We start from the raw sequence: 22,380 nt of genomic DNA, 5'->3' as shown, positions 1-22,380 counted from the left end.
GAATGAGTGGACTTGGACTTGGACTTATATAGCGCTTTTCTAGTCTTCCGACCACTCAAAGCGCTTTACACTACAAAAGGTAGTGCTTATAACTATAATTATACACTGCTATAAGCAGATTATAACACATTATAAGTATGTTTATAATGCATTATAGACATAGGCGTCATAGAAAGTGCTACCAAATCTTCTAACTTAGAGATAGCTAAACATAGTTTGTAAGCAAAACAGAGGAGGACTTTTTATGAGCAATAATTAAGTGTATAAAGGCATCTTGAACTATAATTTAGAGAGATTATAAGCGTTTTCCCTTTCCTTTAGTGTGTCATATAGTTTTTTTGTGAATGTAAAAGGTCTGCAAGGTTAAAAAATAAGTCCACGCTAAAGAGTTACTCCCCCCCCACAGAAACACTGCTCCTTAACGGTCTGAAACATCTTGCTTGAAGTCCCGCCTTTTCTTCCGTAATGTTGTGATGCCACCAAGTAAGACATTTGCATAATACATGCCTAGCGGCTAGTTTGGCAAGCTTTAAAACTAAGCTAATTAGAGCGGAGTCCGAAGAGTTTTGTATTTTTCAGACAGAGGATGAAAAGAGGTGCTGCAGCACAGCCGGTATGAGAATAGTAAAGCATTTTTTTAACATTAAAGGTCCCGTATTGTGCTCATTTTCAGGTTCATACTTGTATTTTGTGTTTCTACTAGAACATGTTTACATGCTGTAATGTTAAAAAAATCTTTATTTTCCTCATACTGTCGGCTTGAATACACCTGTATTTACCCTCTGTCTGAAATGCTCTGTTTTAGTGCATTTTGCCAGAATTGCAACAGAATTGCGTTGCTAGGCAACAGCTTGGGTCCATGTGTACTTCTTGTCAGCTGATGACATTCACATACACTGCAACCAGGAATAAACTAGGACACATGTTGTAGAATGTTTACGTTTAAAACTGTGTAAAGGGTCTAAATATTGTATATTTGTGACATCACAAATGGGCAGAAATACTGACAGCTTGTTTCAAATGCAGAGTTTCTGAATACGGACTGTGTGTATTTCCCTGTGGATTGAGCGTTTCGATACTTTCACAGTATTTACAGTGTATGGGACTTAAGCCTGCTTTATAATAAAAAAAATATGAAAAAAATAACTTTTTTATAATATGGGACCTTTAAAGAATGTAAACATGTTCTACTAGAAACCCAAAATACAAGTATGCACCTGAAAATAAGTACAATACATCCTCTTAAATCAAATGTGTATATCCTGCACAAAAAGCTCAGACCAAGTGAACATGAGCTGAATGTTTCTTTATTTCCTCTCTGAATTTATTCAAAAAAACATCATGAAAGAAAAACATTTTTTTTTCATTTTGTTCAAAGGAAACTTGTACCTTTATTTGGGATGTTAATGACCGTACTCATCTTAAAAGACAAGGGGCCCTATTTTCATGAAGCATGGTGCGGCTGGAATTTGTGTTACTAATAATCAAGGAGTACAGTGCAAATGGGCATTAAGGATTTGTACTTATGTACCCAACCTGCTTACACCAGGCCCAGATTGCACAGCAGCAGGTGCACCCCTGTTGTGTTATTTTTAGGATTTCACCAAATAACGTGCAGATATATATCCTCTTTGAAAAGCTAAAAACTCTGTAAGGATTTTAAAGGTCCCATATTGTGAAAAGTGAGATTTTCACGTCTTTTATATTATAAAGTAGGTTTAAATGCTTTAGAAATACTGTTAAACTATCAAAACGCTCAATATACGGAGAAATATACACAGCCCGTATTCAGAAATTGAGCGTTTGAAACAAGCCGTTAGGATTTCTGTCCATTTGTGATGTCACAAATATACAATATTTAGAACATTACACGTAAACATTCTAAATATGTCCCAGTTTATTTCCTGTTGCAGTGTATGTGAATGACATCAGCTGACAGGAACTAAACATGGACCCAAGCTGTTGCCCAGCAACGCAATTCCGTTGCAATTCCATTGAAATGCACTAAAACGGAGCGTTTCAGACAGAGGGTAAATACAGGTATATTCAGACAGGCAGACAGTATGAGGAAAATAAAGTTTTTTTTTTAACATTACAGCATGCAAACATGTTCTTGTAGAAACATAAAAATACAAGTATGAACCTGAAAATGAGCACGATATGGGACCTTTAAGTTAATATACATTAGCAGTCAAATCCACCCCCACGTTCTTCCTCCTATGTTCCCTTTAGTTATGCGTCTCCTGCACAAGGAGCATATTATTACACAATGGAAAAAGTATGATAAGTGGAATTGCACATCTACAAATATAATCACCAAGTCTTTGATTTTAAAATACTTTATTTCATAAACAATATCTAAATTCAACTCGGTCGGTCACATACACAGTAAGGATATAAAATGCTTGAATTAGAATACGAGAAAAACAACAATAATTGGGCATTCCTATCTGCTCCTTGAGTAAGCAGCTTACGCAGTGAGCTCATTGCGCGAAGATGATGGTGAAGATCTATCTAAAGAGTGGCCTAGTGGTTATAGAAAACTGTGCTACACATGGAAGATGAAGGTTCGAGCTCCTGCCCTGCTGAAGTGTTTCTGAGCAAAAACACTGAATGCGTTCCAGCTGCAGGGATGATTATCTGAAGCTGAGCTTGTCTTTCGACTTCTGACCTGTATGTGGAAGGGATCGACTTTCTTTCTGGGAATCATCATACAGTAGTACCTCAATGTTCTCAGACTGCTCAGACATCTCATATATCAGCCCGTTATCACTCCCAAGTCGTTGAATACCGCAGCATGGTCGGTGGCCCTACGTGTCAAACTATGACATTCTACGTGGCCGTGGTTATGGCAGGAGTAAAGGAGGAAGTCGTGGTGGATTTTAGGGTAAAAAAAACAAAGGTCTTTCACTCAGGAGACTGACGTTCATGTCCTGCATGAAACCAAAAGTCAACATTGTTACGTAACTTAAGTAACTTAAGTTATGTAGCCTTACATAGCTTGCGTAACGTTTTATAACTCACTACCTACTTAAAGCTACTACGAGGAACTTAGTTTCTGTGTTGCTTTTGGCGGTCCCTCTGGACAAAACCAGTAGTGTTTCTGAGCACCAGAATCCCTTTACCTTCACTTTAATGCAGCAGGGACAGTCTGCCCCGCACAGTCCTGGTTCTGGTTCTACCGTGCCTCCCTTGCCTCCAGCGGGCCCAGCAATATGTTCTGGGCCTCCCCACACGCCAGTCACCAGGTGTCATCCGGTGACACCAGGAGCAGCGAGGCAAAGCTCTGCTCCTGGCCGGGGGAGGAGCCTATGCTGCCGGGCGCGGAGCTCTCCATCTCCTGCTGCATCTCCAACTGCAAAGTCGGAGGCAGCGTCGAAGCCGGATCTGGGTCTGTCCACGGCGGGCTGGTCGCTGTCGGAAGCCCCGCTGGAGTCTGAGCTGAAGGAGTTTCTGGTGAACCTGCATGATTTCGCCGGATTTCACACGGAATCTGACCCGTTGGCACTGATGACAAGCTTTAAGAATAACTCAATAGAAATTGACAATCTTCTTGCTGATGGTCTTGTTTACTTATGCAGGTCATATTCAATCATTTAAAATTTCCTCATAGTAACTTTAACTACGTATCATCCATCCATCCATTTTCTACCGCTTATCCGGGGCCGGGTCGCGGGGGCTGCAGGCCAAGCAGGGAATTCCAGAGGTCCGTCTCCCCAGCAACATTTTCCAGCTCTTCCTGGGGGACCCTGAGGTGTTCCCAGGCCAGACAAGATATATATTCTCTCCAGGGTGTTCTGGGTTTACCTCGGGGCCTCTTACCAGTTGAACATGCCCGGAAAACCTCCAAAGGGAGGCGTCCAGGAGGCATCCTTATCAGATGCCCGAACCACCTCTGCTGGCCCCTTTCAACACAAAGGAGCAGTGGCTCTACTCCGAGCTCCCTCCGGATGTCTGAACTCCTCACTTGTATCCACGATCTCATTCTACTCAGCTCATGACCACAGGTAAGGGGTTCGGGAGCTTTGCCTTCTGGTTCAGCTCCCTCTTCACCACAACGGTCCAGTACAGCGACCCCATAACTGCGTACGCCGCACTGAACCGCCTGTCCATCTTCCGCTCCATTTTACCCTCACTCGTGAACAAGCCCCCAAGATACTTGAACTCCCTCGCTTGGGGCAGTGACTCACTCCCAACCCGGAAGGCGCAATCCACCATTTTCTGGCAGAGAACGATGGCCTCAGACTTGGAGGTACTGACTCTCATCCCGATCGCTTGACACTCGGCTACAAATCGCCCTAGTCACGGTCTGATGAAGCCAACAGAACCACATCATCTGCAAAGAGCAGAGGTGCAATTCTGAGGTCCCCAAATCGGACACTCTCCTCCCCCCGGCTACCTGATTACGTAACAAACATACTTATTTTAACCCAAACCAAGATCTTTTCCCAAACCTAACCAAGTTGTTTCCTGTGGATACGGAAGTTTATTTTGGAAAGAAGTGTATGCATGTAACAAGAGGATATTAAAGTGTGCAAAACCGGCACTAGTGTGCCATGTAGATCGCCATAATTTGAAGTGTAGGGCCACGGACCAAGCTGTCGTACTTGACGAGTTGCGAGTGAAAACGGGCTGCATACAGTATATCACTCCCATCATCTGCTACAGTTGCTTTTATTCAAATCACAGAGAAAGACAGATCAATGCTCGGCACCTTTCCCATCTTCTGCTTTATTCACTACTCATGCCGTCTTATCACGGTGTGGTTACATTGGAAAATAATACTTTGTTTAAGGTAGAGCATGGAGACAAGTCATCGTTATCTCACAAATAGACATAAATAAATCAATTTCAATACTGAAAAGACAACATTTTGGTCCATGGTGTAAATCGAGCTAGAAAAGATTCACATTGTCTCCCCCATCTTCAAACAGGGCTGGGTAGTTCTTTACATGTTGGAAGACCTTCACCTGTGTGACTAGACTATCATAAATTATCTCTAATATTATAGCCAAATATTGCAAATATTGTGCAAGATCAAATACACTATTTGTGCAAAGAATGTGTGCTCCTCTACTATAAAAGCTTGGACAGGTGTCAGTTTTTAGTTGGAGTTTTAGAAAAGTTTCCCACAATAGAACGACACTAGGACAACACTAAGAAGGCATTTGCTGTATAGACCCTTTTTGTGTCGACGTCATGATTACGTCACGGTGTTAGCGAGAGGCAAAAAAGAGGAAAGACTGGAGGCTAACACTAGCAGTGGGCTAAAGTTACACATCGAAAATGTCATCTTGCTGTGTTGTTCGGCGCCAGAATCAAGATATCACATACATTTGAGATGACAAACTGTGATTCGAGGCTCTAGCGAGCTACAACATCGCCAAAACGTTTCAGGGATGGAGAGTAAATGTTGCTAATATGTAGCCTACTGCTAACTTCACCCATGAGCCATTGGCTGCGGTAGCAGAAGGCTAAACTATTAGCAACTCCATCTTTGAAATGGTTTGCCAATATTGTACAACTCTTTTTTTGATGACTTTACTGAAGGATAGTTAACCATAGGCATCCAAAGATTTATACGCTCTCAATTTATCTTTACAGCGCTGCCGTGGCTGGTCGGACGGCTGGCTACTTAGCTAACTTAGTTTGCTAATTCTGCCATGACACACAGAAAGAAAGTGAGCCGGACAAAGTTGTCACTCATCTGGCGATAGCACTGTGCTTTCCTACGATGTGACAAGAGTGTGTGGATGAAGCACTCATTTTACTCATTTGGCGACTGGCTAGTTAGCTAGCTACCTTGCTAATTCCACCATGCTACAGAAAATGAGCCCAACAGCGGACATCGCTGGGTCACAGTCCCTCTGTCTCACTCCTCGCTGCAAGGAGACTACTTCACTGGGAGGAGGGCAGGCGTTAGCTAGCTAGCTTGTTAGTCTCCAAACTAGCTTACTAGACAGTTACGAAGACAATCTAGCTAACGTTAGCCAGCGTAGGGGTCGGCTAATCTGCTCCCATTGGTTAATGTTAACTTTCTCAACTTATACTTGTCATCCTGAAGAGTGAGTGACAGAACATATTGAGATAAACTAGTATTTTCTTCAGCCGTTGTTAAAAAACAAGCCAACAATACTTGCTAGCCAGCGTTAACTAACATGTTCAGAGAATTCTTCTGCCTCCACTTAAAGCTCCGCCCACAAAATACGTCATCATGTTTACTAACAGAAAAGGGGTCTATAGAATACCTTTTTGCTGTAGATCATAATTCAATTAGAAAATGCCTTTCGTTAAAGAATACACCAAAATGCACACGTCACAAAAGCCATTCACGTAATGTTAGAAAGAAAAACCCACAGGCCATGGACTGTATGTGCCATCCGGGGAGGGGGGGGGGGGGTATATCGAGAACTGGCAGAGCGTTCTCTTTTCTGTACAGTGTTACCCGTCCGTCCACTCGTTCCAACTATCCCTCGTTTTCGGACTCACCGGTGAAGCTACGGGTCGGCGAGGCGTCGAGGAGGAATGACTGAGGGTTCGGTGAGCTGTGCTGGGGCTGGACAGTGCTTCACCATGCTGTGCCTGAGACAAACTGTGCAAACGCTACTGTGCTCTTCGTCCCTCTGGGCTACCGGCGCTGCTACTGTACAGTAAGTACGGTAGGTATACCACTCCAGAGGAGGCTGTGGATGTGTGTTTGTGTGTGTGTGTGTGTTTGTGTGTGTGTGGTACAAACGTTGGCCAGGCAGTGATTAACTTGGGTCTCGCTACGACCAGTCAAACTGTAAACAGGAACTTTTAGTCTTCAGTTTTTTATATACAGACGAAGCAGAAAAAGAAGCCTCATCCAGTTCATTGTTTGGCTTCACAGCAAAAAAAAAAAGTTTTTCTTTCTCTTCTTTGCTTTTAAATTTCCTGTTTTGTAATTCTAGACCGAGACTGTGGCAGTCTGTGTATCCAGTTTTTTCTTTTTCTCCAGTTGCTGATAAATCAATTGTTATGAGGTAACCAAGGAGTAGATCATACTGAAACACAAGAAGAAGAAGAAGAAGAAGAAGAAACAGGAAATGGAATGTGAGTTCTCTGATTGGACGGGCAAGGCACAAAGGTAACAAAATCAACAATTCAAATAATCTAATGGCCTGCTTGAAGCATTCACATGAAGCATTCCAGCACCGTATGTGTTCAAACATTTCATTGATCCATAGTTAGTATTCCTGCTGATTCATCTCAATACTGCTGTCTCAACTGCTTACAGATTTAATGGGAAGTGTCCTTGGAAGTTAAGAGGCTCAGAAGTGGTTTGTATTTATCTTAGTTGCTGATGTCAAACTTTTATATGTGACGTCCCCTTTGAAGCTTTTCTGTCGTGATCTGCATTATTCAGAGTAATGCTGCTTCTCCATCAAGATCAGGCCTACATTAAAACAACACAGGGGGTTTCTGCTGCGTTTTTGGGGGGTGTAAAGTACCAGTGAGATAATGAAATACAGTCCAGGAAGTCCAATTTGAGTAATATATCCAGGAATTTAAAGTAGGGCTGTCAATTGATTATAATTGTTTAATCGCAAATTGATCGTACATTTTTTTATCTGTTCAAAATGTACCTTAAAGGGAGATTTGAGAAGTACTTAACATTATCATCAGCATAGAAGTGGGCATTTTTTATTTATTATTGGAAATCAATTAACAACACAAAACAATGACAAATATTGTAAAGGAGAGACTCGTGGGTACCCATAGAACCCATTTTCATTCACATATCTGGAGGTCAGAGGTCATGGGACCCCTGTGAGTTTTTCCTTGTCAAAATTTAGCACAGGTTTGGAGCGTTATTTAGCCTCCTTTGCAACAAGCTAGTATGACATGGTTGGTACCGATGGATTCCATCACTTTTGTAGTTTCATATGATACCAGTATGTTCACTGTAGCTTTAAAACTGAGCCAGCTACAACCTCCGAAAGATTGATTGGGATTAACGCATTTAATAAAGAAATTAGCGGCATTGTAACGAATTTGAATTGGCACGTTACTATCGCATTAACTTTGACAGCCCTAGTTTAAAGCTGATTTCTATTTGAATTTTACACTAAACATTTTTAAGTTTTTACCATGACATAAAAATATAAAAAAACAACAATCCTTCCTGGCATGATTGTTCTGTTTTTTTAAAATTTTTATTATTATTTCTGAAAAACTGCCGCTGTGGAAAAGTTGAATGCAAAAGAAAAATCAAAAGCTGATGAGCATCATGTAATGCAATGAGCATGTACGAAACAAGCTGCAAAGCACATAAAAGTGATTTCACCATTTTTTTTTTTTCTTTTAGTAAACCATTGACAAAGAGGAGTGTCTGCCCCAATGCGCTCAACAAACTATATCGTTTTTTTCAATCAGTGATCTGTGATGTTTACCTGAAAAAAAAAAAAAAAGAGAATAATAAATGATTGCATGAAACAACAACCCAACAGCAAAAAATCACAGATTGGGGATTCAACACTTGTCTCGCTGTGCTGCGACTTGACAAGAACAGATCAGCACCTCTACGCTGACAGTAACTAATGATTCCAAACGCTTGTATTCATCCCTGAGGCCTTTCGGAGCTCCTAACACCTCCGTTAATCTCTGCTGGTGAGAAAGACTGCAGTTTCACTCTGTTGACTCACATGTATCCGTGGACGGAGAGAGACAGCTGGAGGATATATATGTGAGGGGAGAGACAGACAGACAGACCAAGAGTCAGAGGCTGCTTCCTCCTCGGAGACGTGACCTCCTCCAATTAAAACCCTCTGAGAACCGGCTTCATCATTAGTAGATGGACGTGTAGCTCTTTAAATTACAGCTCCTTCACTTTCACAGCCTAATTAGACATTAACTAAACATAATGTATGCTAAAATATGACTTGTTATATGAGATAGTGCAGCAAAGAGGAATACTGACACTTGGGGAAGAAATATAATAATATAATGCTGTTTTTTTACTCTTTTGCACATGATGATATTTTCACTTTTTTAAATTAGTAGTGGCAATTAGGTTTTTCAAAATTAAATGACAATATTCCTTTTCAAAAGCCTGATGTAATATTTTCATATTCATTCGTAGACCAGTGGCTAGGAGAACAATAATGGAATGGATGTTAGGTTGGATGGGTCCAACAAACACAGGACTACCAGGAGACCAAATCAACACTGAGTTATTTTAACTCACTGTTGTTACTAGGACTGTCAATTGCTTAAAAAAGTTAATTAGTAGTAGTATTAGCTTAAAATAGTTATTAGTTAAAGGCAGGGTTGACGATGTTCTCCAGTCTACACTATTTGTTATATTGGTTGAAATGGTCTTTACACCCCAACAGCGATCCATTACTTATGAACTCTGAAAAAGGACCGGAAAAGAGACGTCGTCCGTGGCTGCTGTAATCCTGTAAAAAAGTCTACCAATCACTGCCTCGTGGTCCGCTTAGAAAGAACCAATCAGATGCCTCCCTGCTCGTACTCTACCCTTGGCCGTTACTTGTCATGTGGTAGCGTTGTTGAGTTGAGGTCCTTGTCAATTATATATACCCTTATCAACATGCTAGCGGGCAAATATGCTTGCTTTATGCAAATGTATATATATATAAATATTTATTATTGGAAATCAATTAGCAACATGAAACAATGACAGATATTGTCCAGAAACCCTCACAGGTACTGCATTTAGCATAAAAAATATGCTCAAATCATAACATGGCAAACTGCGTGTGTGTCAGTGTGCTGACTTGACTATGACTTGCCCCAAACTGCATGTGATTATCATAATGTGGGCATATCTGTAAAGGGGAGACTCGTGGGTACCCATAGAACCCATTTTCAGGTCAAGGGGACCCATTTGAAAATGGCCATGCCAGTTTTTCCTCGCCAAAATTTCACGCAGGTTTGGAGCGTTATTTAGTCTCCTTTGCGACACTTAACATGGTTGGTACCAATGGATTCCTGAGGTTTTTGCTAGTTTCATATGATACCAGTACCTTCACTCTATCTTTAAATCTGAGTTGCTACAACCTAAAAATCTTGGTGTTAAAACAAATTGCATTAACGTGTTATCATCTCGTTAACTTTGACAGCCTTAGTTGTTACGTAACTTACGTACGTAACTAACACCACTTATGTAACAAACGTAGCCCACGTAATTTACGTAGCAAACATACTTATTTTAACCCAAACTGTGATCTTTTCCTAAACCTAACCAAATAGTTTTGCTGTGCAAAGTAAACCTAAAAACTAAGGAAACCTACGTTAGAAGTTTATTTTGAAAAGATGCTATGTATGCAGCAAGCGGAAACTTTTGGACATGCCCAAAAAACTGACACTAGAAGGGTACCTAGAGCGTCATAGTTTGAAACGTAGGACTACTGACCAAGCTGCGGGATTTGACGATGAATGTGAACGTGAGAAAGTGTTGAAATTATTGCTATATGAAGGTTTAACTGAGTTATTCCAACCACTAAGATTGATCGCCCCCGATTGTCTTGCCAGAAAAGACCCGCCACTCCATTGGTCCTGACTGAACTACAAAAACACACGGCCCACTCTAATCATACAGGGGTGTTAGACAGTGTCTGTTTGCAAGTTTATTACCTCATTAATGTTAATTAGCTACATGTGATATAACCTACCGCCGGAGATGTTTGTTCTTTTAATCAGCCCATGTGACGGACTCACAACATGGTCATCATAAAAAGAGTGACTTGCAAATTTCTTTTGTTACTGTAATAATGTTTGTTTTTTTCAGACAATCTAAAAGCATTTTCCCTACCAACCTAGAAATGCCAACAGCGGCGCACATTTCCAATCTAATCTGGTCCATTGGCAAACACTTACACTTCATTGAACATTGTGATACAAGCGAAAACAATGCACAAACACATTTGCTTCTGCTCGAACGAAAAACTGCATTGTGTTTCCATGATGACCACATATTGGTCCGCAGTACAGTAAGCTGTACCGAGAACACAATATTCCTAACTCCTTCCTAGCTCACCCCTAATGCATAGGAATAATGTTAGAAATTATGTTTCATGATGTTTATTTTTATGTTACCCTAAATGTCATAATTCCCTGTCTGTACATTTTTATAGCAAGCTCTTTCCCTTTAGTGGCAGATGCCGCTTATTTCATGTCCCATTAGCCTTCAACATCTGTCTGGTTAATGAGCCGAGGTTGACCTTGTGTGTATGTGTGTGAGCAAACAGAAAAAGGCCATATTTTCATGCCCGGGAAGATGGGAAGGGACAACAAGTACAATAAAAAAAGGTTAGACCTGTAAATGTACAGCAGGATAGCACACAGGTAGCAGCATGCTAAGGACTGTCATTTTAGATTATAGGGGTTAGACAGGAAACCTGTATGCAACTTGCAAGGGAAAAGTACTCGTTACTGGAGTGCATCGCATTTACAGCATCCCCTGTGACGGAAACGGCAAGTTCAGGCGGAGTAAGGTGAGAGGTTAGAGGGTAAAGGTCATTAATCCATTAGTCAGGCAGGACTTCATTATCACCCAGTTATCAGTGGAGCTACAGCTCAGGAGGGTGAGACAGCACGGAGTAGAATAGAAACTGTACAGACCTGGGCAGGGAGGTTTCCTTCTAGTATTTATATTGAAACAAAATATGAAACATTGTGCACTGATTTCTTAATCTTGATTTATTGGAGGAGTTGAATTTATTAATCTAAGTACACAAAATGTGTCAAACAGGTGAAACCTTAGACTGTATATATAAAGACGCAAAGTCCCGCACCTTCTGGTGGACCACCAGTGGACATTATTTCGGAAGTAATATGAACGGTAGTCAACGGCGAGAGACAAATATTTTTTTGGACCCGTTTGAATTGCGCCATGAATCACACATATAAAAAAGAATTTTGCAATCCACAAAGTCGCAGTTTGTTGTAGAACCATTGAAATATAAGACTGTCAAAATACATAATTAGAAAGACGACACACCCAAAAGTCGCGTAGTGACGTCTCCTTCGCTGAAGCTACGATGCCTGTGTGTTTCGTTCTGGGATGTACTCCCTCCAGCAACAGGTCTTGGTCGTTCTTTCTCTTCCCGGCTGACAAAATGATTTCAATTCAAATGGAATCAAAAAAATATTTTTTTCTCGCCGTTGACTACCGATTATATTTTTTCCGAAATAAGGTCCCATGGTGGTCCACTGGAAGGGGAGGGACTTTGCCTCTCTATAAAGATGGACAAAATGACAGCTCCCCACAAGTGAAGCCAAAACAACGTCGCCCCCTGGTGGCTGGCTGCAGTATAGGTCATAAACCCCGCTCCCCTCCATGTTAGCAGATGGGACATGGGCCAAACTAAAAAGTCAAAGTAGACGTCAAATAAATTTTTCCCCAATAATGTTTTCTGTCATTTTAAGTACTTCGTATTACTCTGATGTTTGTTCAAGTGTTAATTTTTCTGATAAGTTTGGTTTTAATTCGTTATTTGATGCTATAAAAGGGGGGTGTGGTGTCATGATTGACAGCTGCTTTGGCTCGGGAAATGTACGAGAGAGGAGATGTAACTTTATCTTTCCGTAACATGATTGTCTGTTTCAAACAAAGACTGTATATAAAAACATTAGGGCTGTCAAAGTTAACACGATAACACGTTATCGCAAATTCGTTTTTAACGCGGCTAATTTCTTTCAGCCTTAACGCAATTTGCGATTTTTAGGTTGTAGCGGTTAAAGCTAGAGTGAAGATACTGGTATCATATGAAATTAGAAAAAACCTAAGGAATCCATTGGTATCAACCATGTCATACTAGCTTGTTGCGAAGGAGGCTAAACTTACGCTAAATTTTGGCGAGGAAAAACTGGCATGGCCACGCCCACTTTATGATAATCACATGCAGTTTGGGGGCAAGTCATAGTCAAGTCAGCACACTGACACACTGACAGCTGTTGTTGAGTTTGCCATGTTTTGATTTGAATATATTTTTTATGCTAAATGCAGTACCTGTGAGGGTTTCTGGACAATATGTGTCATTGTTTAGTGTTGTTAATTGATTTCCATTAATAAATATATCCATACATTTGCATAAAGCAGCATATTTTCCCACTCCCATGTTGATAAGAATATTAAATACTTGACAAATCTCCCTTTAACGTACATTTTGAACAGATATAAATGTGTGTTTAATTTGCGATTAACCACCGTTTTATATTTTAATCGATTGACAGCCCTAAAAAATATGTATGCAGTTTGTGCCTGTGTGTGTGTTTGTGTATTTATGTTGGTATTTGCCAAATATTTTGGCTTCATTTTTGTACATTGGGAGGAAGTGGAGACTTGTCGTCCATCTTCATATACAGTCTAATGGGTGAAACCACATGAAAAAATTGTTTTAGCCCAGGTCTGCACGATGCCCTTTGAGCCAGTGCTTCTGTCCTCCTCATGTGCCCAGATTGACAAAATCAAGAGTTATAGAGTAATTCCAGCGGATCATCTGCACCAGATAAGCTCCACTGAGCAACCGAAAAGGATTTTAAATCACCCGTCACCCAGATGTGGAGGTGAGCGCTCGGGTGAAGCTGCGTGTTCACCTGTGTGTCTGTGAGGGCATGCACAATTTCATTATGTGCATACATGGGATTTGTGCCTGTGTGTATGTACAGTAATGTTGGTGTGTGCAGTGAGATTCATTGTGAGGGTGTGAAGGAGCTTGAGGTCACAGATGCAGGCGAGTGGAGTGTGTTTGGACTTAGGGAGCCGTGAAGAAGGGTCAGTGTGGCAAGGCAAGAAAAAAAGAAACAAGCAGGTTTCCAGTCCACTTCACTTCCAATTCAACCAGTTCACTACATCCACCCACTGTATATATCCACTATTTAATATTGGCTCACTGTTTATACTGACCATTAGCATCTATAAAAAATGAGTTGTTCCTTTCAGCCATTGCATGTCATTAGAACAGCCCCGTCTCTGAAAAATGACGTTCCTATACAACAAAACATGCATTGTGAATTACGTTTCGAGGTATTTTGTTGCGGATTACGTTTGTTTTTGACGTATTACAAATTAAACATTCTAATAATAGTCCACAAAATAGTCCCGTGTGAAACTAAAAGTCAATGTTCACTTATTTTAATTCACCTAACAAACCTAACAAAGTAGTTTTGTTGTGTTTTGGTTTTGTTTCAATTTTGTAGTTATTTTAAGTCAAACCATGATGTTTCTTTTACTAAACCTAACAAAGTTGTTTTGTTTTGTTTATTTTGTTTCAATTCCATAGTCATTTTAAGCCAAATCATGATGTTGTTTTTACTAAACCTAATAAAGTAGTTTTATTGCGTTCTTTTTGTTTCAATTTTATAGTAATTTTAAGCCAAACCATGATTTTTTTTTTACTAAACCTAACAAAGTAGTTTTTCTTACATTTGTTTTGTTTAAATTCTGTAGTAATTTTAAATCAAAGAATGATTTTTTTTGTTTTTACTAAACCTAACAAAGTAGTTTTGTTGCGTTTTTGTTTTGTTTCAGTTTCGTAATTATTTTAAGCCAGACCATGATGTTTTTTTTTACTAAACCTAACAAAGTAGTTTTATTGCATTCCTTTTGTTTCAATTTCATAGTTATTTTAAGTCAAACCTTGATGTTTCTTTTACTAAACCTAACAAAGAAGTTTTGTTTTGCGTTTTTGTTTGCGACCGTAGAAAATATGTTTCCCTCAAAACGTAATTGAGAATGCATTTAGTTTTATTGGAAATTGATAATTTTTTTGTAGGAGACAGGGTTGCATTAGAATGACCCGGTTAAGCCCATAGACACTGATTGTAACTTATATAAGTTAAATCACCAATGTAAATGCTGACATCTGGTTGTATGGCAACATCTCTAGAGGCCCCTTTAGGAATAGAATAGAAAATATATAAACCAAATATACTATAATAATTTATGGTTTATTAAAAAAAAGAGAGACATTTATTCTAAAGCTATCAAACTTCTTTGGCTTGACCCAATAAACCAGCTGATGGCCAGTAAGCCTTTGTATAAACAAACCAATATTATTAAGTGATGTAAAAAATCACATGGTTAATATCTTGAAAGTGTTTACAAAATCTAAATAAGAATTTCAAGAAAACCACCCTTGTGAACTTGATGGAACTGAAAGTGAATGGACCCTTCTCCCTGCTTCGTAGAGAAGTACCTCGCTGCTGCTGTCGCCAGTGGTCTCTAACACAGCATGAGCTAGAGATGGAGAGTGAAATGGAGAAGCAAGATGGTATAAGTTAAAGATGAATTATGGCTTACAACCACAGACACCCACCACCACATTTTAACAGTTTGTTAAAGCCCCTGGATGGAGAGTTTAAAAATACATTAAAAAAAAACATCTGAAATGCAAAAGGCTCAGATATTTTTGAGTTCGTAGTTTTGTAGAAAACCACCTTTAAATTCGCGTCAAAAGTTTCATGTTCGTTGAACCTAAAACACAGGTGACTGGACTTCATCTACTCATTGATGTAGGCACTGGTATGAAAATGGATGAGATACATATGAGCATAAAACATTAGCTCTTTTTCTTTTTTCCCCCTCTACCACTATACCATGCCAGGAGGAAGTCTAAAGTATTTGTAATATCTAACAGAGATTTTAAAGATTATTACTGCTGTCTGTCAGTGGGGAAACAAACATAGTTTGAGAAAGCCGACTTTTTAATCCTGACAACCTTGTTCATGGTGACATTAATAGCAAATTTGTTCCCATATACAGATGACGATCAACTGTGGTGGCCATATGTAAGACCATTAGGGTCTAATTTTCTTGGAGTTACTATAAGGAACTTTCATTTTGTGGTCAAAAGCGGTAGTGTTTCCATGAGCACCGCTGCCTCGTGTCGCAAAGTCGCAGAAAATAAAATTCTCGAAAGAAAAATCTCCTCCTGCTTCCTTTTAACTGGTTAACATACAACTCACTGCAAACATGTAAAAAATAGGCTCTTCTGTTCTAAATCAGTTCATCTACTTTTGTGGGGAATCGAATCGAATGCCTAGTGAAAGGCATTAAAAATAACTTGTTCGCCCGTTCACAGAAAAAGGCGTATAAGTGCCACAATAATGCGCAAGGCGTTTAGAGTTCAATAAGTACGCCTTTCTTGATTTCTGCGTGTCACTTTTTTACGCCATGTATTCTGTACAGACTACAACGTAAACGCATCCGCATATAAATGCTATGATAACAGCTAGTAACGAAGTATAAAAAGCGAGAAAGACCACTTATGGTGGGCGAGTGGGGAGGTGGATGGGTCGAACAAACTCCGTTTGACTGGCGTTTTGTTTTGTAAGTTACGCTGTTACGTTACTATTGTCACATGACGTTTGCCATGTTTTTTATTGACGTTTGTGACGTGTTTTTTTTATAGTTGTGTTACGTTGTTTCCGTACGTGTTTTACTTAATTTAATTACTAATTTTTAAGCCCAAATATGATGTTTTCCCTTACCCTAACCCTAAGTAGTTTTCTTGCCTAAACCTAACTACGGACGTTTTGCGTGGCTTACAAATGACACGCAAAAAGCGGCATACAAATGACGAGGCTAAAATGCGTACTCATGACATGCAGAATGTCCGTGTAATGTTGTGGTATTTATACGCCTTCCAGTGAGACGGGTTGGAATAACTATATTATATAGAAATAGCCAATCTTCTCACTGATGGTTTCGTTTACTTATGTAGCTCATGTAGAGGCATCAGTATTAAATTGAAAGTGTTTCATAACCAGTTAAAAACTCCTTGTAGTAACTTTAAAAACATCTTTTTTTATGATAATATCAGTATCATAATGTTTTTTTAGCTGTAAGAACAAGGTGCTTTTGCCAAGGGAATGAGGTGAGGTATATTGCAATTTTCATTAAAAAAACTATTTTCTTTTAACAACTTACATCATCTTAAAATAATATCTTGATAAATTGAAGCATTAACAAAAAGCAGCACCTCATCTCACTGACATGTTGATTCGTGGTTAGGTTAACTGTATGCTACTTTTTAATAAAACCAAACAAATAAACGAAAAAATAGTACTGTGTGTTATAGAATAAGAACAACGCTCGCCACATTACTCATGTTGTTGCTTTTCTACCTGTGTGGTATTGCTGTGATAAACATATTAACATCACTATTGACAAAGTACCTCCTGCTTCAAAAGACATTTAAACAGCACATAATTTCTCAAGGATGGGACCGGCTGACAATGTGTCAAATGTTTACTCACAGCATTGTTATACATACACAAGAACAACTCCATGTTAAAGTTGCAATCCTTTTTGTGTAATGGACTACTTTGTCATCAAAAATCCTCTTCTGTGGTAATGTGGCCGCTAAAAGCTACAATCTGTAACCGAAATCTCAAGATTTAAAGCTAAAATCCATATAGTCTCAACAGTCGTTCATGGCACATTAATAGCAAATTTGACCCGTGTACAGATCAAGATCAACTTTGGTGGCCATATGTAAGACCATTAGGGTCAAATTTTCTTAAAGTTACTATGAGGAACTTTCATTTTGTGTTGTGTGTGTTGTGTGACCCCTGAGGACAAAAGCAGAAGTGTTTTTATGAGCGCAACCATGTTGTTTTGTAAATATCTGCAGCTGCCAGACTACCTTTAGAAAACCTCTAATTTTACTGGAGCAGTCTTCCACGCTCAGTCCTGGTTCAGGTTCCCCTGTGCCTCCCTACCCTCCGGCGGGTTCAGCAATACGGCCTTGGCCTCCAGCAGTTCTGCTCTTTACCGGAAGAGGAGTCACTGCTGCCAAGCCAGGGCTCTCCGCTTTCCGTCGGAGCTCCTACTGAAGGTCGAAGGCGTCCTGTAAATCATTTTGTCTGATGTCATGGAAATCAGATCCGATGATAAGCATTAAGAATAACTATATACCTTTTCGGTGATGGTATCGTTTGCTTATGTAGTTCATATAGAGGCATCAGTATTACATTGCGACTGTTTAAAAGTTCCTTGTAGTAACTTTAAGAAAAAATGCTATTCTGTCTCAATATATTACCAAAGAATAAAAGGTAAAAAAAAAGGATTGTACCTTTAAGTGTTTCCATTGATAAGACCTATTAGAGGGATATATCCAGGTTCCACACACTGCAGCACCCACATGACACATGGAACAGGAATCCGGAGTGATTAATAACAGCATTATTAGACAGGGACAGGGACATTGTGTGTTATTATTATCATGTAACAGCAGAACAGCTTAGTAAAAACATTAGTTAGGCAAATCATAAAACATTGCAATACAATGAACATTTTAACCAATGTGTAGCAGTTTTATCCCTACCGCTATCCACCTAAACATTCTGGTAGTGCTTGTCAATGAAGTAAAGAATCAAATTCTCTCAACATCACATGCATTAGCAGTAGTGGGCCTAAGTAGTAAACCTAACCTGACCTAGATCTACAGTATGTGAACGAACTTGCATGTGATTGCCAGAGAAATGGTTACTTTATTCAGTGATTTGCACTCACATTGCTTCATCAGAGCTGAGAAGGCAAACGAAGTTAAACAACCATGTGATAGAAATAGGGTTGGAAACAAGCACATGATGTGAGTGGTCATTGTCAAAAAGGCCTTGTTTTACATTTTCACCATTTCCCTTCAAATACTGGTTTAAGTGATATATTTAGTTATCAAGTTATGTTTTCACCGGCGTTGGTTTGTTTGTTGGTTTGTTTGTTTGTCCGTTAGCAGGATTACTCCAAAAGTCCTTAATGGATTTGAATGCAATTTTTTTAGAGGGGTGGGGTGTGGCACAATGAACAATCCATTGGATTCTGGAATATTTTTAATGATTCTGATCAGCCAGAACATAAAGACCTCTGGGTATAACACATGCGCAATGTGACTGATGATGCGTTTATGGGGGGGAACAACTGTAGATTCAGCATTTTTTCACATTAAACTCGGTGAAATTACAGTTGAGTTCGACCTAAGCACACTTGGTGATTCTTGGAAAGAGTAACAACGACGGTTTAGGTGAGTTTTATTTTGTTTCTGTCCAGCTTAAATGAAGTGTTTTACGATGCTCTGCTACGTACAGCTGATCTCAACATAAACGAAAATACACGTTGATGATGGCGCAAGCTGAACGGAGACAGGGTGGAACGGGGGGGGTTCAATCGTACTCGGGCACATTGGTGGAGGTCTGCACTCTCCGAGTGCTATTCTAGTTTTAAGTAGCTTCAGTTTGATTTCGTAGTTTTTAATTTGGCTGTTCTAATCAGATTAATGTAATCTCTTTACATGTTATATAATTATTGTCCCGCAACGCCTGCCATATGCTCACCAGTAGAGATAGTAGAAGAAGGAGAGGACGAAGAAGGACAGCTTGCACCAGGCCTCCTTTAGGCAGAACTTGAGCGTGTCGCCGTTCATCACGGATGCTGGGTCGTAGAGCAGCTCCTTCGTGTCCGTTGGGGAATGGAAGTACCTACCACAGAGGGCAAAGACCACATCGCGGGTAGTTGACCCGTTCCAGACCCCGAGGGGAGGGGGGGGGGGACCAAGGTAGGCGGGGGAGATGATGGGAGGAAATGGGGAAGGAGATAGCATGGAAAAAGATGGTATGATGAGTTAGGGGGAACACCATCATGCAGAAGACGTGGGTGAAAAAGTAGTTGAATATGTTTGTGGATTCCTGAACAGTTGTTCAAGCGTAGTTTAGCAACCGTAACTAGGCAAGGCAGGCCAGTCAAGATTTGGATTTCTCCATATTCTGAAGCGAAGGAAAGGAATGGAAGACCTTGTCTTTATCTGCCCAAACGTTGGCCGCAAGTGTTAGCATGCTAACTAGCTTACAAGAAACGAGCTGTGTTGTATTTTGATTAGAGCTGTACCTAATGTTTTTTTTACATTCAAAGCTTCTATTGAGGTTTTTCGGATGAAGCTTCGAATGTCATGTTTCATGACATCAGCTTAAAAAAAAAGCCAAACAAACAGACTCGAACAAAATTAACTTTCTTTAATGAATATAACTTGTCAGTTTTGTTTGATTGCTGCGAGACTGCCCCGTTAATACAGGTGTGTCCTTTGTGTGCAGCAAGTGGGAGAGCAAACAGTTTTTGAAAGCAGTGAAAATGGTTTTTGAAAGGCTAAGTGCCAAAAAATATGGATTGAAGCAGTATATTTTGTTAGATAAAAATGTGTTAATTTTGGAAATAATTACATGTATCTTTTTTCAATAAATATTGACTGTCGGACCTTACAATGCTCTGGAGATATTGGAAATGTTTGGGTCAAACGAGTCTGAAATAATCCTACGAAAGCCACAGTGCATAATACACAGATACATTCTTGGTCGGCTTGTCGGGTTCGTCAAGCATGCTTCGAACTCATGGTGTGAGCGGTACTTGGTCGAAATTGGAGCTGGATGGAGCGGGGATAAGGTGAAACTACAACTTTTTTTTAAAATCCTGTAGCTCGCGTTCGCCCACTCCGCTCACATGCTCTGGTTGAGTTATTTTAAATTACGTAGGTTAACACCTAACATTAGATTGTTTCTGTTGTGCCGACACATAATTTTACGTGATAAAATATATATATATATAGATAAAAAAAAAATACCAATCCAATCTTATAATTTTCTCAACATACTGTAATATTCAAGCTAGCTTCGGCTGCTCTTATTTCCTAGCTCCATCTGTGACACCAGAGCTCCTTTTCGTATAGCCTACCGCGATTCGGTCACTATCTTACACAAACCAAAGGGGAAAAAGTCATGAGGCTAGTTTTTTACCTGTTATCCAGCAGCAGTTTAAAGGTATTTTGTTATTTCACAGATGTCTGCCTGGAATGTTAAAAATGTTTTCCTGGGAAGGGACCAAAGTTAAATGCAATATTCCCACAGACTGCCACTGCCACAGCCTGTTATAGCTTGACACAGTGAAGAAAAAGTGTGACGCTGTGGAAATGTTGAATTGAAACTTTGATTTTTTTTATCATCACGGGCAAATTGTAGGCATCTGTACTATCACAAAAGTAACTCTGGATAACAGGGAAAATTATTGGTTAGATTTTTCCCCCAAGGTTTTCGTAGGAAACACTTACACTGACTGAATCACAGAGTAACGTGCTGAGGTCACACATGGGCCTCATTATTTCCATACCTTCAACATGCATCATCAACTGGTGAGGATGCTGAGTTCTTGGTAGCGACATGTAGCTTTAGCCTCAGATTTTTAGCACGATACTGTAAGAATATCCCGATGAAGAGCGATTGGTTTGACTTATTTTGTGGTGCAAAACGTTAAAGTTAACAAATATTTTGAGTGCATATCCAAATATATTTTCACCCAGGTCAGTTATGTGGTTCTTAATGTATCAGGGCTGGGGTTTATTCTAAGTTTCTAAATCCAGTCAGCTCAGTAAATGAATTACAATGCCAACTGCTGTGCATAAAAATTGAGTGAAACAATGATTTTCAATAGATCTTTATGAATCTTCAATGAAACATTTTCTCCTGTTTCAAATTGCAACCATTTATCACCTGCTGACTGATTTAAAACCTGAAGAGAAAATCCCCTGTATAATAGAATTTGCATGTGTTATTGCTATGCTTTTAGCATAATCAATATTTGTAAACACAAACAGCTCTCTCTTAAAGCTGTGTAAAAATGAAGATGTGTAATGCCACCAAAAGAGAAAACCTGGCAGTGATTAATAGCAGAGTGGGTTTGGGGAATTGCAGGATGTTTCCTGGAGCTTATACATCCCAGCGAGACTTATTTCAGCGGGGCTGTTAAAATTATGAAACGAAAAAATATGTCATACAGAAAATGAGTACTCAAGGAAAGTCACCATGAGAAAACATGAAGAGGGAATTGCAACTGCTGCCTGTTGCTTTGAGAGAGAGCTGTTTATGTACTGATACATGATTGCCTCATTCATTTTTATAGGGGGGACATTTTCCTTTAATGGACCCCAGAGCTAACACAAATGAACAAGATTCTGTAACAATGGATAATTGTATATTAATGTAACAGACCAGTTGCATTAAGATAGTTGGCTTCTGGTTTCAGTCATTTAGTCCACAGAACCCATCACAGAGAATATCACTCATTTAAACATTAAAATTATATTTTGCACGGTATGTTAGGTAAAGCAGTCCAACCAGGAAGCTTCCATCATTATGCATGTGGTCTGTACGGTCATAACAATGGCTAACAGATGGTTTATGCATGGCGATACTGTATGTTAATTCATGTACATTGTTTAGTTTTCACAACGATGAAATGGTCATACATTTGGTTGTGATAAATGAATTGCAATGTGCATTCACTAATTCACATTTCCGTTGGGTCAATTAGATGACTCATGCATGTATGAAATCTTCAACAATGCACTT

The 22,380-nt window shown here is 39.6% G+C and overlaps 1 protein-coding gene across 3 annotated transcripts in view; it reads right to left on the bottom strand.

Annotated features, from left to right (window-relative positions):
• Positions 1–4,712: 4,712 nt before the first annotated feature.
• The window catches only part of cnih3 (cornichon family AMPA receptor auxiliary protein 3), a 115,898-nt gene continuing 98,230 nt past the window's right edge, over positions 4,713–22,380 (bottom strand). Inside the window, exons 5-8 of one of the 3 annotated variants that reach the window (XR_012591508.1) lie at positions 19,324–19,467; positions 18,066–18,121; positions 15,186–15,226; positions 4,713–7,025 (exon numbers count right to left, since the gene is read on the bottom strand). Coding sequence is in view for 2 of the 3 variants with exons in the window: in XM_074616615.1 (XP_074472716.1) it covers positions 18,094–18,121; positions 19,324–19,467 (172 nt within the window). In the remaining variant the exon portion in view is untranslated. The remainder of the gene's footprint in view (positions 7,026–15,185; positions 15,227–18,065; positions 18,122–19,323; positions 19,468–22,380) is intronic. The other 2 variants (XM_074616615.1, XM_074616616.1) reach the window with 2 other exon arrangements.

Source organism: Sebastes fasciatus, chromosome 18 (genome assembly GCF_043250625.1).
Source record: "Sebastes fasciatus isolate fSebFas1 chromosome 18, fSebFas1.pri, whole genome shotgun sequence".
NCBI lineage: Eukaryota > Metazoa > Chordata > Actinopteri > Perciformes > Sebastidae > Sebastes > Sebastes fasciatus.
This window is presented reverse-complemented; position numbering and strand designations above follow the sequence as displayed.